The sequence below is a fragment of the Neoarius graeffei genome, chromosome 3 (genome assembly GCF_027579695.1).
Source record: "Neoarius graeffei isolate fNeoGra1 chromosome 3, fNeoGra1.pri, whole genome shotgun sequence".
Taxonomy (NCBI): Eukaryota; Metazoa; Chordata; class Actinopteri; order Siluriformes; family Ariidae; genus Neoarius; species Neoarius graeffei.
Window position 1 is genome coordinate 69,819,322 of NC_083571.1, and position 16,075 is coordinate 69,835,396.

Here is a 16,075-nt window from a genome sequence, read left to right on the forward strand (position 1 = left end):
CATTTAAAGCTCAGCGAGTTTTTGTGCTAGAAACATTCAAGTAACACCACTAGAAACCTTGAATGTTCTAGTTTTCAAATATATATCTTTAAAACAAACTTTATCTTTAGCACTTTGTAAAGAGAATAAAAACAAATCTTACGAATTTCAGTACTTCAGCCAGCTGCAGCCTCTTAATGACACACCCATCAGCTATTCACATGTTAACATCAGCGTCATCATTCGCTCATTGTGTAGCAAGGGGAGGTGAGAATATGTGCCATTTCACCGGTATAAACAAGTGCACATGTTCATCTACCAACTGAGAAACTGTTGCCCCTTTTCCACCAAAGCAGTTCCAGGGCTGGTTCGGGGCCAGTGCTTAGTTTGGAACCGGGATTTCTGTTTCCACTGACAAAGAACTGGCTCTGGGGCCAGAAAAACTGGTTCCAGGCTAGCACCAACTCTCTGCTGGGCCAGAGGAAAGAACCGCTTATGTCAGCGAGGGGGTGGAGTTATTAAGACCAACAACAATAACAAGACCGCGAAAGATCGCCATTTTTAAGCGACAAGAAGCAGCAGCTGTACAAACGCGAAGTCATCCATTATTATTATTGTTGTTGCTGCTGCTTCTTCCGTGTTGTTTTTGCTTCGATATTCGCGCCAAGGTTTATGCAAACGTAGCGACGTAACTGACGTATACAGCGACGTAATGACGTGGCTTCCCTTAGCACCACGAGCTATGGAAAAGCAAACTGGTTCTCAGCTGGCTCGCAAGTTGAACAAGTTGTGAACCAGCACCAGCACTGGCCCTGAACCAGCCCTGGAACTGATTTGGTGGAAAAGGGGTATTTGAGGCCTCAAAGGCTCCTCTGAAGAAAGTTGGCAAGGCTCACAAGCCAGTTTGTGGGATTGAGCTGAACACAAATGGGAATAGGGCCGGTGATGGTCGCAGAGCCTGTGTGTACTGCAGGTTGCAGGGAAGGAAAACAAAAACCCTGTGGAAGTGCAAAACGTGTGATGTTTTCCTTTGCCTTCAACCTGACAGGAACTGTTATGATGCCTGGCATCCAGATGAGGACTGCGATGAGGACTGACAGCAGAGAGCCACAATCCAGGGATGATCAATAGCTATTGAACATTTTATTGAGTATCTTACAGTTGAAGAGGGCATATTTATTATAAGATTTAGAAGAAGCCAGAATATTTAATCTGTGACTGTGATAGTTTTGGCTTTTAGGGCTTCTTTTCTTTGCAGTAACTTTCCAAACAGAGAGGTGTGGGGCCAGGGTCTTTGTCTTTGACAAATGGACTATTGCAGAGGCTCCAACTTATCTCCCACTTTAGGGAACATTTAAAAAATCCTCCCGAACCCCCACTGACAACATAAAAATCTCCTACCCACCCTTACTACACATTAGGGTGCATCAGTTGCCCCCTAAAAATGAAAAGTTCCTCCGATCATGATGCATTTTTGTTTTTATGTTCCTTTTGGTAAGAAAACACACTGGGTGAAATATTTTGACAAAATTCAAAAGTTTAATGGTGGCACCAGGAGCTCAAAGTTATGGAAAAAGCTGCTATTTTATGACAAAATTTCGATCACTTTTCATGAAACATTATGGCACCTTATAGAATATACCAAATATCTTAGATACACATTTTTAGTACATATTCTAAATATATTATCAAGCACAGTTTGAGTTTTAGCTGTTCATTGAATCATTGTTCAACTACTTTTAAACAATACAAATGTATTATGAATCACATTAATGCTTCTCAATCCCTTGCAAAGGTTCTTAACATGATCTCTGGGTCACAAGAAATCAATAAATGGAGTCCAACATTGTGATTCAAACCTTACGCGAAAACATAAAATAAGCGTTTTGGGTTTTTTTTGGCAAAAAATGAACCTCATGGTGCCACCATTAGACTTTTGAATATGATCAAAAAATTTCACAGGATGTCTTTATTGGTGAAAAGGAACACCCAAACAAAAATGCATCAGATTTTATGAAAGTGAGGGCAACTGATGCACCCTACTACACATGATTAGTTAAAAAAATATATAACTTTTATGTTTATGTTGACGAAAATTAATAGTTGACTTTCAGCTTTTCGTGTGTCTGATATTGTATGGGTGGACTCAAGTGTGTACCCCGCGGTATTAGGGGTGTGCAAAAATATCGATACGGCGATATATCGCGATACTTTGTCTTCCGATTCAATATCGATACTCAAAATTTGAATATCGATATTTTTTCAAATAATAAAATCATGTTTCAGACGGGTTGTAAATCCAGTACGACTTCCGCACCTCCACTCCGCGAGGTGTCGCTGTGCCGCTACCTCACTGCAAGGCACTCTTCGTCTTCTCTTTTTTTCCCCGGCGGTTGCAGTGAGGAAAAAAAAACAGGCAAGCATGGCTGTTAACATAAACCTAGAGACGCCACCGAACTTTAAGGCAGATGTTTGGAGGCACTTTGGATTCCAAAGGAAAGGAGAAAATAAAACAGTGAGCCGGACAAAGAGAATGCACTTTGCAAAACCTGTTTCGCTCCAATTAAATTAAGATGCTCCAATTAAGATGCCCACTGCACTTTTCAATGTGTTTCAGACAGTGTGTTGTTCCTGTAAAATAAGCACAAGTTAAATGTTCTCAGGTATATGTTCTCAAGTTTACAAAGAACAAATTGATATTAGTGTTAGCACTGAAATGTATGTGCAGTCTGCAGTGTAAGTTTTAAGTTTTCATAAAACAATTTGATTCTGCTTGTTAAGCAGCACTGATGTGTCCATGCTTACAGAAAAGTTGAGAATACTAGCACAGAAATGGGAATTTTCTGTATGTTGTAGTGAAGCAACTCTTGGTTTTGCCAGCAGTGGAATAGAGACAAACATATGTCTGGCAAGAGTGTGTAGTTATGTATGTGAAATGTAATTTTACAGTGGTCAATAAATTCTGATTTTCTTCAGTGACACAGATATCGTGATGTGGTTGAAATTTCTTGCAATATATCGATTATAGCAGAATCGCTGTACCGTGATAATATCGTTATCGTGGGCAAAATATCGCCATAGTATCATATCGTGAGGTATCTGGTGATACCCAGCCCTACGTGGTATATGCCGATTCCCCAGTCGGTACACCGATCGGCATAACGGGGGGATTGGAATGAATGCCGGAGGCATGCGCGTGCAGATCAAGTGTGCATATGAATCGAGCGGAATTCAGGACGTCGCGGGGTCACACTGAGGTCACCCAACGTCTTAGCAGTTACCGATAAAGCATACAGATGGCGCTATTAACGATACGCGCGAGAGAACGAGAAAACCCACGACACTCAACCATTTTGTTTGTTTTTTTGCATCTGCATTTATCACCTGCTCGTCTTTAACTTTATGTTCTCTTGAATGAGATAATGAAACAGAGAGAGAGAGAGAATCTCATCTCATTATCTCTAGCCGCTTTATCCTGTTCTACAGGGTCGCAGGCAAGCTGGAGCCTATCCCAGCTGACTACGGGCGAAAGGTGGGGTACACCCTGGACAAGTCGCCAGGTCATCACAGGGCTGACACATAGACACAGACAACCATTCACACTCACATTCACACCTACGGTCAATTTAGAGTCACCAGTTAACCTAACCTGCATGTCTTTGGACTGTGGGGGAAACCGGAGCACCCGGAGGAAACCCACGCGGACACGGGGAGAACATGCAAACTCCACACAGAAAGGCCCTCGCCGGCCACGGGGCTTGAACCCAGACCTTCTTGCTGTGAGGCGACAGCGCTAACCACTACATGACCGTGCCACCCGAGGGAGAATCTCCCTCTTTGCAATTTCCCAAGTTGGAGCCTCTGCTATTGACAGTGACAGGGGGATTACAGGTGAATTACACCCACCTCATCAATACTCATTTGAAAAGGCAACTGACTTTGGAGAAAACAAAGGTAGTCTGAAGTTTCTACAATTAGTATTGAAACTACAGAACATTTCTGAATGCTGTTCTTACTTTTATGTAGCCAACACCAAGGTTCAGACTTCAAAAGTCTTGTGCAGATACATTTATAGTGCATGTTTTTTTTTTTTTTACAAGGTTTGAAGACTCTGAAAATAGTTTTTTGTAAGGTTGTGTTTGCACTTAATTTAAATAAAAACAAATTTCATTACATTCACTTTACTCTCATATTATTATTGCTGAGGGCGTCCAGAATATAACCGTGTGTCACTTTTGCATGGATGTTTTTAATTAGATGAAATATTTAAAAACGTCAAGGTTTATCAGACTGCCACAGAGTGTCTGACAGGCCCAGGACCTCAGAGTGTTTCAGTATAAAACCCGAATATTTAAATGAAGCGTTGACTGAACGAACACCTCTGTGGTGGTGAAGTGAGGTGGAAACTGAGAGAACAGCACTTTAACTTAGGCCATGTACACACGTAGCCGGGTATTTTTAAAACCGAACATTTCCCCCCCCTCCGTTTATAAAAATGTTTTATCCACACCACCTCGTCTTCGAAAAAAATCCCTTCCACACATAACCGAACGTCTGCGTTTTCAATCACATTCATAAGCATTCCAAACCTGTAGATGGCATTATTTCCCCAAATCCTACCCCCTAATCACATCAGAATAGCCCTCTGTTGGCGTCACTTCCGCCTAAACATAAAACATGGCGCCAAGCTCGTTCGTCTGGACAGACTCGGAGACAGAATTGCTTCTAAACACAATTTTGGAGTATAAACTTCAAAAGACGCAAGAAAACGTTGATTGGGAATCTTGTCAGTAGTTGGGCTTCTAAAATTAAACATGTAAATAGCACCTGCACAATAATTAACGCTTTCAAGGCACTACTCCAATCCATTACTCTTTGTCCATGCTTAATCTGGCTTCTGCAGTAAACAAAGGTCGCACGTTTGACGTCAGGGCAGATTTGTTGTCATTTTTTTGGCGCAGATTGTGACGTTCTAAAACGCAAAACTCCGGTTATCTCTGTCTACACGAAAAGGCATACACGGAGTTTTCAAAAATCTTCACTTTGCCCGGAGTTTTTTTAAATATTCGTTTTTGATGTGTTTTCATGTGGATGACAGGCCAAAACGTAGAAAAATATCTTCGATTTAGCAGATACCCGGCTACGTGTGGACGAGGTCTTAGACACTAATCCGATTTGAATCAGACTCCACACTAATGAACTCACCATATGGTACATTAACACCACATGGACTGAAAGATTAAAGGTTAAAGATATAAATAGGCTATACTGTATTTACTAAAGATAAATAAATACTCAACAAGACTGTAAAATTGCATTAAACTACACTGCAAAAAGGAAAATCTAACCAAGATTAAATATCTTAAATCAAGACAAAATATGCTTGTTATTTGTCTGCCAAGATAATTCTCCTTTCCAGGCAGGTTTTGTGTAAGAGTATTTCACTTACTTTAAGCATTTTTTCCCCTCAATTATCTTAATAAGGTATTATAACTTGTTATTGAGATTTTATTACTGGTTATGAGTAAGTTCTGTCTTAAAATGAGAATTACCATAATTTCATCGCTGTTATATTAACCATGACAAGTTTGTTAAAGTCAGAATTTCTTATTTCAAGCGTCTTATCCTTTCTTTTAATCTCTTAACACAAAACAGATAACTAAATTAAATGAATTGTTGTATTGTCAATCTGGCAACAAAAATAGGCGACAAAATGGATTGGTTTGTTGTTTTGATTTTGATTTATTTGGCGGTCTCAGTTGGTATAAACACTTACTTAAACAGAGCACACCAATATGCCCAGATGAAATAGTCAAACTGTTGGTTGGGGGACAAAGTATCTAGCATGTTAAAATGAGTAGTACAAATCTACTTGTTTTTAGTATACACTACCGTTCAAAAGTTTGGGGTCACCGAGACAATTTTGTGTTTTCCATGAAAAGTCACACTTTTATTTCCCACCATAAGTTGTAAAATGAATAGAAAATATAGTCAAGACATTTTTCTGGCCATTTTGAGCATTTAATCGACCCCACAAATGTGATGCTCCAGAAACTCAATCTGCTCAAAGGAAGGTCAGTTTTATAGCTTCTCTAAAGAGCTCAACTGTTTTCAGCTGTGCTAACATGATTGTACAAGGGTTTTCTAATCATCCATTAGCCTTCTGAGGCAATGAGCAAACCCATTGTACCATTAGAACACTGGAGTGATAGTTGCTGGAAATGGGCCTCTATACACCTACACTGCAAAAACCTGGCTTACAAAAACAAGAAAAAAAAAGTAATAAAATGAGGAATATTTTACTTAAAATAAGCAAAATTATCTGCCAACAGAACAAGAAAATTTGACTTGGCAAGATTTTTAAAAACAAGTAAAATATATCTAGCTTTAGAAACCCCACAGATGTCTTAAAACTAGTGTATTTATACTAAAAACAAGTAGATTTGTACTCATTTTAACATGCTAGATACTTTGCCCCTCAACCAACAGTTTGACTATTTCATCTGGGCATATTGGTGTGCTCCGTTTGTTTATACCAACTGAGACCGCCAAATAAATCAAAACAACAAACCAATCCATTTTGTCGCCTATTTTTGTTGCCAGATTGACAATACAACAATTCATTTAATTTAGTTATCTGTTTTGTGTTAAGAGATTAAAAGAAAGGATAAGACGCTTGAAATAAGAAATTCTGACTTTGACAAACTTGTCATGGTTAATAACACCCATGAAATTATGGTAATTCTCATTTTAAGACAGAACTTACTCATAACCAGTAATAAAATCTCAATAACAAAGTTATAATACCTTAAGATAATTGAAGGAAAAAAATGCTTAAAAGTAAGTGAAATACTCTTACACAAAACCTGCCTGGAAAGGAGAATTATCTTGGCAGACAAATAACAAGCATATTTTGTCTTGATTTAAGATATTTAATCTTGGTTAGATTTTCCTTTTTGCAGTGTAGATATTGCACCAAAAACCAGACATTTAGTAGAATTTAGCTAGAATAGTCATTTACCACATTAGCAATGTATAGAGTGGATTTCTGATTAGTTTAAAGTGATCTTCATTGAAAAGAACAGTGCTTTTTTTTTTCAAAAATAAGGACATTTCAAAGTGACCCCAAACTTTTGAACGGTAGTATAAATACACTAGTTTTAAGACATCTGTGGGGTTTCTAAAGCTAGATATATTTACTTGTTTTTAAAAATCTTGCCAAGTCAAATTTTCTTGTTCTGTTGGAAGATAATTTTGCTTATTTTTTACGGAAGCGTATTAGGGCCACTTGGAGAAAATATTTTTTTCTAAATTCCGAGATTAAAAGTTGGAAATTTCAAGAAAAAACTCGAAATTCCGAGATTAAAAGTCGAAATTTTCGAGATTAAAAGTCGAAATCTTCGAGAAAAGAAGTCGAAATTTTCGAGAAAAGAAAGTCGAAGTCACAAATCTACCAGAGAGCGTGGAGTCACATCAGTAGAGACCCGGAGACACCTCGTGGGGGTAAATTTCGACTTTCTTTCTCGAAAATTTCGACTTTTAATCTCGGAATTTCGAGTTTTTTCTTGAAATTTCCGACTTTTAATCTCGGAATTTAGAAAAAAATATTTTCTCCAAGTGGCCCTAATACGCTTCCGTATATTTTAAGTAAAATATTTCTCATTTTTTTTTTACTTTTTATTTCTTGTTTTTGTAAGCCGGGTTTTTGCAGTGATACATTTAAGGCCACTGACGCCACACATTACCCATAATGCACCAGTGCCTAGTGTGAGTGGAATTAATTCTGCCCTAATTAGTGCACTTGGATATAGTGAACATGGAACCCATTTTGGGACAATTTTTGTCATTTAACAATTAAAAGTGATATTTTGTGCTTTATGGATTCTATTCTGTGTTCCTTTACGATGAAATCAGCCAACTGACGGGATTAAACTCGCTATAACAAAAACAAAAAAGGCGAAAAAAACTCACCGAGTGAATTTCCGTGAGCTAGCCTGGTGCTGTACATTAACTAACTATAACCCGGCTCCTGCTTATTCACTCCACACGCAGCTTACGCCTCTGCTGTGTGGAGGAGCCAAAGAAAGCCGCTACAAGAGTGTCGAAATATCAGACTCGATCCCAAACACTTCCAGACTCTCTTTTAGTGCACTACATAGACTATGGCGACGTGCTTACACCCTACTCAGGGCACTACATAGCAAATAGAGAGCCGTTTAGGATTGAACCAATCACTGAACCGTCAGAATGGTGATCAGTTAAAACAAAATGGTGGCCGACTGTCAACAACACGGAGTTTAATAACAGCATCACTCATGAAGAAAGAAAAAACAAACAGCAAGAACATTTAAATCTTTAAAATTTATTAGAAACATCATCAGTAAATCAGACTATTGTAATCACATTAGGACTGGGAGATATTTTGATCCTTTTGAAATGAGAAAGAATAATTATTGGCACTCATTAAAAAAAATCAATAAGCAAATAAAATGATCTCAAGACTAAACCATCATTAAAGCTTTACCCTCGGTCTTATTTGATTAATGATTTAATCAAACTCAAGATGAAACATGATACGTTTTAAATCACATACAGTTTGGATGTTTTCCTCCATAATGCAGTAAATTTCACAGCATCCTCCAACACAGGGTCAAAGAATCACAGGTCTACAAATTTTAGGAAATTATTGACCTCCGAGATAATAAGTGCTAATTCTTACCTATTTCTGATTAGATGAATTCGAAAAAAGGTGATAAGGTGCTGGTTGGCGAATGTTTTCAAGATATATCACGGTAAAGATTTACACAGGCAAGTATATTTGCCTACAAGGGAGAGGGATGTCTGATCATGATGCCTCATAAATTCTTAACAAAGTACAGTAAAACAATTAAAATGGCACCACATGAAAGTTTATAAATTTATCTTCACTTTGAGACTAAAGATTATCACCTAACTGTAATTTATTGGTCTTTTATTGCAGAGTACATTTGTCTTGGCCAGATCTACGCATCATACAGTTAACATTTGGTGGCTTGTGAAAGTGTCATTGCCATGTCACGTGATGTTTTCCCTCAGAAGCCAAGATGCCTCGAAACTGTCTAAACAATGCAGATGACTTCTGCGACATTTGTGGCAATGTTACATTTGCATCTCAAAAGTGCAGTATGACGGCAGTGGTAAAAAAGGCATACCACCTACGGTATATTTGGATCCAAAATAGGGGATCAGGACAAGAGTTGGGCCCCTCGTTATTGCTGCATTACATGTGCAACTTTTCTACATCATTGGCTAAACAAGAAGAAAAAAAGTCTATGCCTTTCACAGTCCCAATGGTGTCGAGGGAACCCACCAATCACAGTAGCGATTGCTATTTTTGCATGGTTCCCCCAATTGCAAAAGGGATCAAGCTTATTTTGTAAACTTTAAAACTGTGTAATTTTGAGGTTGTATCTTAATAGTCTGGGAAGCTACACAGCAATGGGACCAACCTAGCCACAATTTGGTCAGTTTTTCATGAAAAAAAGCATGAAAATGTTTCATGAAAACTTTCCATTCATTTACTGGGTTACGCAATTATTGGTATCAATAAAAAGATAAATTTATAATTATTGGTGTGGCACCACTCTCATTACTATCACATTTTGCAGAAAAGTTATAGAGCATAATCGTACACCCCCTTCATAATTTTGAATTATTTTGATGTAATTTTGAAATGAAGCTATATCTTGGAAACTGGAGCCAATTAACACTTAGGACTTAATTTTCCTTTATTAGTGACCTAATTCTGGTAACATGTAGCTACTTTCAGTTCCAAGGCTTTCTCCTTGTAGACCAGTGTAATCACAGACTCCATCCTCCATCGATGATGTGCTCAACCCCGGTCACATAACTTGACTGCGCGCACACACAAAAAAATCATTGCAGTTAATCAATATAATAAAATCACACTAGCAGTAAATAAAAACACACAAACATGGAGTGCTTTGTACGGCTGACGGAGGTGCCAATACTTTTGAAATTAGTGTTTTGAAGAAAATAAATGCACTACATAAACCTTTTCCTCTGACACGGTTATCCAGCATCTCGACATGTTTAAAGTGCCATTCCACCATTGGATGTATTTTTTTGGCATAAAATACAATATATTTTATGACAACATGACTAGACAGAGAAATCTTTTAGCTTCAAAATGATATATCAAACATAATTTTTTGACAACGACAAGTATATTAATTTTGCGACCAAAGTCACCTACCCTTTTAATTTCCGCGCGGTAGTGAAACGTGATGTCATCGGCAGGTTCCCTTTCTTGTGTACCACGTCACGTATGACGTGGCACAGATTATCAGCAATGGCGGATAGAACGCGATTGTCAGCTTCGGAAAAGAAGCGAAGGAAAATAGAAAGTGATGCCCAAAGGAGACGGTCAATGGTGGATATCGGCACAGCAACCGACAAGTGGAAATCGCGTTCTATCCGCCATTGCTGATAATCTGTGCCACGTCACACGTGACGTGGTACACAAGAAGGGCAACCTGCCGATGACATCACATTTCACTACCGCACGGAAATTAAAAGGGTAGGTGACTTTGGTCGCAAAATTAATATACTTGTCGCTGTCAAAAAATTATGTTTGATATATCATTTTGAAGCTAAAAGATTTCTCTGTCTAGTCATGTTGTCATAAAATATATTGTATTTTATGCCAAAGAATACATCCAATGGTGGAATGGCACTTTAAGCTTAAAATGATGCTTGGTTTCAGAGGGGGTGCCAATATTTTTGGAGTTGACTGGAGCTTTAAAGGAGGGAAAAATAAAATCAATTCAAATGACAGAATAATCCAAGTCGGTGTGTGATGATGATGATACTTGTACAGATGATATCATGGTATGACCCACACTAGAAAAAAAAAAAAAACTATTGTGATAAATTTTTGCCACAATTCACTTTTGTTTTATCTGTAACCGCTTATCCCGTGCGGGGTCACGGGGGGCAAGCTGGAGCCTATCCCAGCTGACCATGGGCGAGAGGCAGGGTACATCCTGGATAAGTCGCTAGCTCATCGCAGGGCTGACACACACACACACACACACACACACACAAACAACCATTCACACTCACTTTAGAGCCACCAATTAACCTAACCTGCACATCTTTGGACTGTGGGAGGAAACCCACGCAGACACGGGGAAAACATGCAAACTCCACACAGAAAGGCCCTCGTCAGCTGCTGGGTTCAAACCCAGAACCTTCTTGCTGTGAGGTGACAGTGCTAACCACTACACCACGACACATGCCCCACAATTCACTAATCAATCTTAATCATTTCTGCTCCCAGGTTTGCTCTGATTGGCTGCCAGTAAATCATAAAGTAAAACACTGACTAGAGTTTAACATGAAACCATCAAAAATGTTGAAGATTGGGAAAAAAAAATTCTGAAAATATAATTGAAAATTTCATCACATTGTCATCTGCATGTTATTATCTTCAGCACAGGAAGTGCTGAAGATTATCTGATGACACACAAAATGTTTTCTAATGAAACATGTTGCATTTTGTATTTTTGTTTAAATAAAAAAATATTCTAACAGTATTGAAAGCAGGTAATATTGGCACACCGTTTAACCCGATAAATAAAAATTTTCTGGACTGACCTCGTCGGAGGCAAGATAAACACACAGATGAGCCACTTCCTCTGCAGTGCACAACCTGCCGATCTTCTGCCTCGCCATGAAGTCCTTAAATGCCTGAAACACAACAAATAACAGGGCTTTATATCTTTCCAACACAGATAATCTCTCACTTTGTTCACTCAGCGCCCATGTTAGCATGATAGTGTGATGGATCGGAGTACTGTGAGTGATCAGGCTGGAGCTTCAGTCGTTATCTGGATTGGACTGTAAGCTGTAGGACACAAAATTTTCATGTGTAATTACTCTATCATCACACAATCATCATGTTTTTCTTTCTAAAATAGTTACTGTAGGCATCGATCAGCGCATGACAACTAGGACTGTTTTATTGCCTCGTTTCAAACTCCAGGCAAATGCTTACATAAATGTGAATTATTATTTTTCCAGGAATCTTTTTTTTGTCTTGTGCTCACACTTTAGTACCTGTTCAGGATTAGGTCTGGCCTGGATTCGCTCTCTGAGTGACGGAGTGTCTACGGTTCCTGTAGAGAGAAAAGAGAGGAAGAACTCAAGCTGAGAACTGAACAAAGAAAAGAAAAAGAATGAAGAGAAATTTCTAGCACATAATCTGAACAGAAAAAAGTATTATAGAGCATTTATTGTTCTGATCCTGACCCTGGGTGAATTTTAACGTAAATGTGTATTTTCTGTAGATATGGAGACTGTGTGTGTGTGTGTGTGTGTGTGTGTGTGTGTGTAAGTAAAAGAGTTGAGCAGTGTGTACCAGGGCAGATGCAGTTACAGCGAATCCCCTGCTCGAGGAAATCCGCAGCTACAGACTTGGTGAGTCCGATCACTGCCGCTTTAGACGTGCTGTACACACACCTGTTCACTACACCTACACACAATTTTTTTTTACACGTTTACAACAGCAATTATAAAAAGTCATAAAACTTATATAATAAAATACATCATAAGTAATGCAATAGAAGAACAAAAATGTGTTCATGCCTTTGATACTTGACGCCACAGACGACATGTTAATGATGTTCCCCGACCTGCGACTCAACATCTGAGTGCATGAACACAAAGAGAAACAGTGACATTCAGGAGCTCACGTTTAATATAAAGATAAGGATAAAAATACTCAGAAAAATATCAGCGCTCATTTTCAGTGCTGTGGGTAAAGATTTCAAGATGGCCGCCATGTTGAGAACTCCCAAACCACCAGCAGTCTTTTATTAATATTGGTGCCTTTTACTCAGATCTGTTCTTCTAAACTGACTGTAATGCTAATATAAGAATTTCACCTCCAGCTCCCTGTCCAATCCAGGGATTTTAAAATCACACTTGTATTTTCAAATTTTGCTGAATGCCAGTGGAATAATATTGTTTATTCTATCCACATTCACTGGATATGAGCAATCACACGCTCTCATTGGCTACTCTACTACTAGGCTATCAGCTCATATACCATGAATAGAGAAAAACAAAATGGTGGAGTTCTTTGCAGAGCCAACCGAGGACGAAATAAAAACTCTACTCAAACCCCCCCCCAAAAAAAAGCCACAAAATATGGAATGAAAGTATTTGATGGTAAGAATGTATCTTTAACTTTTCAAGAATTATCATCGTATTTTTCACAAATTGCTACTGTCATTTCGCTGGTTTGTTTACATTCTAAGCGGAAATGATTTTGTCGGACGTTTTGTACAAAGTTTTTATTTATAGAATTTGCAAAAAATAAAAATGCTGTTTCTCAAAATCCAGTGAATGTGGATAGAATAAAACCGTTATTCCGCTCAATTTGGTCATGCATGGCTTATAGCCAGCTCGGTGCTATGCGCCTCATCAGCTCATGTACGACTCGGTTTCGTGGAATAACTGTTAAACATGTAGTTGTAGGCGATTATAATTGTATCCCCCCCCCCGATGTCTCTTTCTCGGTCCAGATGTTGATAATGGGACCCTGGTGTGTCACCTAATTTACTATGGGACTCTAATTAAGCTTATACCAGAGGTTTAATTTTAAGTGTCCAATCAGAAGAGGGAGCTTTGATGTGTGAAAGACGTTAGAGTTGGATCTTCATACCCTTCAGATAAGCGATATTAAACGTGAATAAACCTCTTTAGAGAGTTAAATCTGATTAGAAAGGCAGAGATCAGAGGCACAATCCTCAGTCAAAGGTGAAAATGTTGCTACTGCTGTTGTTTTATTCATAGCAAAGATGCAAATAAGAGCCTCAGAATGTTTTTGGAGCAGGTATACGGTTCCCAGTCGAGCCACAACTCCACTAATATTGCCAATGTTTTTCTGATGAATCTTAACTTTCCTGAAAAATCAGAGGAGAAAAGAGAAGCCCTTAGTCAGTTTTATCCTGGGGACATGAACAGTGTGTAAACCGCAACGTAACAATCAGTCTGAAGGCTATAAGCTCAAATCTCTCTCATATCTCATTTAATACACAGTGGGGCAAAAAAGTATTTAGTCAGCCACCAATTGTGCAAGTTCTCCCACTTAAAAAAATGAGAGAGGCCTGTAATTTTCATCATAGGTACACTTCAACTATGAGAGACAGAATGGGGGGAAAGAATCCAGGAAATCACAATGTAGGATTTTTAATGAATTAATTGGTAAATTCCTTGGTAAAATAAGTATTTGGTCACCTACAAACAAGCAAGATTTCTGGCTCTCACAGACCTGTAACTTCTTTAAGAGGCTCCTCTGTCCTCCACTCGTTACCTGTATTAATGGCACCTGTTATCAGTATAAAAGACACCTGTCCACAACCTCAAACAGTCCCACTCCAAACTCCACTATGGCCAAGACCAAAGAGCTGTCAAAGGACACCAGAAACAAAATTGTAGACCTGCACCAGATTGGGAAGACTGAATCTGCAATAGGTAAGCAGCTTAGTGTGAAGAAATCAACTGTGGGAGCAATTATTAGAAAATGGAAGACATACAAGACCACTGATAATCTCCCTTGATCTGGGGCTCCACGCAAGATCTCACCCCGTGGGGTCAAAATGATCACAAGAACGGTGAGCAAAAATCCCAGAACCACACGGGGGGACCTAGTGAATGACCTGCAGAGAGCTGGGACCAAAGTAACAAAGGCTACCATCAGTAACACACTACGCCGCCAGGGACTCAAATCCTGCAGTGCCAGACATGTCCCCCTGCTTAAGCCAGTACATGTCCAGGCCCGTCTGAAGTTTGCTAGAGAGCATTTGGATGATCCAGAAGAGGATTGGGAGAATGTCATATGGTCAGATGAAACCAAAATAGAACTTTTTGGTAAAAACTCAACTTGTCGTGTTTGGAGGAGAAAGAATGCTGAGTTGCATCCAAAGAACACCATACCTACTGTGAAGCATGGGGGTGGAAACATCATGCTTTGGGGCTGTTTTTCTGCAAAGGGACCAGGACGACTGATCCGTGTAAAGGAAAGAATGAATGGGGCCATGTATCGTGAAATTTTGAGTGAAAACCTCCTTCCATCAGCAAGGGCATTGAAGATGAAACGTGGCTGGGTCTTTCAGCATGACAATGATCCCAAACACACCACCCAGGCAACGAAGGAGTGGCTTCGTAAGAAGCATTTCAAGGTCCTGGAGTGGCCTAGCCAGTCTCCAGATCTCAACCCCATAGAAAATCTTTGGAGGGAGTTGAAAGTCCGTGTTGCCCAGCGACAGCCCCAAAATATCACTGCTCTAGAGGAGATCTGCATGGAGGAATGGGCCAAAATACCAGCAACAGTGTGTGAAAACCTTGTGAAGACTTACAGAAAACGTTTGACCTCTGTCATTGCCAACAAAGGGTATATAACAAAGGATTGAGATGAACTTTTGTTATTGACCAAATACTTATTTTCCATCATAATTTGCAAATAAATTCTTTAAAAATCAGACAATGTGATTTTCAGGATTTTTTTTTTCTCCTTCTGTCTCTCATAGTTGAGGTATACCTATGATGAAAATTACAGGCCTCTCTCATCTTTTTAAGTGGAAGAACTTACACAATTGGTGACTGACTAAATACTTTTTTGCCCCACTATATAAATGGCAGATCCATCACAGCTGATTGGGAGTGTAAATGGAGCTTTATGTGAGTTTGGACCTTGGGTAGGAAGGCTCTTATCATTAGGTACATGCTGCGAATGTTCAGGTTCATGGTAAAGTCCCAGTCCGACTCCTCACAGTCCAGGATCGTACCATGATGAACAAACCTGAGGGGGAATAAACCAAGAAACAGAATGACAAGGAATTAACAGAGGCGTGACGTGATAAATTATCACCACCAACATTACCACTAACAATAATCTTTAATAATAAATCACTTTTTGTACAGTATATGAAAGTGTTTTTATGTAAACATAAATCATAATATAAAATTTTATAAAATCAGTCTACATTAGAATGTCAATATTACAATAATAAAGGAAGAAAATGAACAC

General features: G+C 38.9%; 2 protein-coding genes across 8 annotated transcripts in view; both read right to left on the minus strand.

Annotated features, from left to right (window-relative positions):
- Window positions 1-8,064, minus strand: part of si:dkey-162b23.4 (sodium/hydrogen exchanger 9B2) — a 29,598-nt gene extending 21,534 nt beyond the window's left edge. For 4 of the 5 annotated variants that reach the window (XR_009654335.1, XR_009654334.1, XM_060917200.1 and 1 more), the window contains exon 1: window positions 7,951-8,064. The gene's annotated coding sequence lies outside the window, so the exon portion shown is untranslated. Of the gene's footprint in view, window positions 1-142; window positions 1,566-7,950 lie in introns of those variants that run through there. The other variant, XM_060917199.1, reaches the window with a different exon arrangement.
- A 261-nt stretch (window positions 8,065-8,325) lies between these two features.
- Window positions 8,326-16,075, minus strand: part of bdh2 (3-hydroxybutyrate dehydrogenase, type 2) — a 28,075-nt gene continuing 20,325 nt past the window's right edge. For 2 of the 3 annotated variants that reach the window (XM_060917202.1, XM_060917201.1), the window contains exons 6-11: window positions 15,739-15,847; window positions 12,628-12,688; window positions 12,401-12,514; window positions 12,100-12,158; window positions 11,638-11,730; window positions 8,326-9,873 (exon numbers count right to left, since the gene is read on the minus strand). In XM_060917202.1, coding sequence (XP_060773185.1) covers window positions 9,820-9,873; window positions 11,638-11,730; window positions 12,100-12,158; window positions 12,401-12,514; window positions 12,628-12,688; window positions 15,739-15,847 — 490 coding nt within the window. In that variant the 3' untranslated portion in view covers window positions 8,326-9,819. Of the gene's footprint in view, window positions 9,874-11,637; window positions 11,888-12,099; window positions 12,159-12,400; window positions 12,515-12,627; window positions 12,689-15,738; window positions 15,848-16,075 lie in introns of those variants that run through there. The other variant, XM_060917203.1, reaches the window with a different exon arrangement.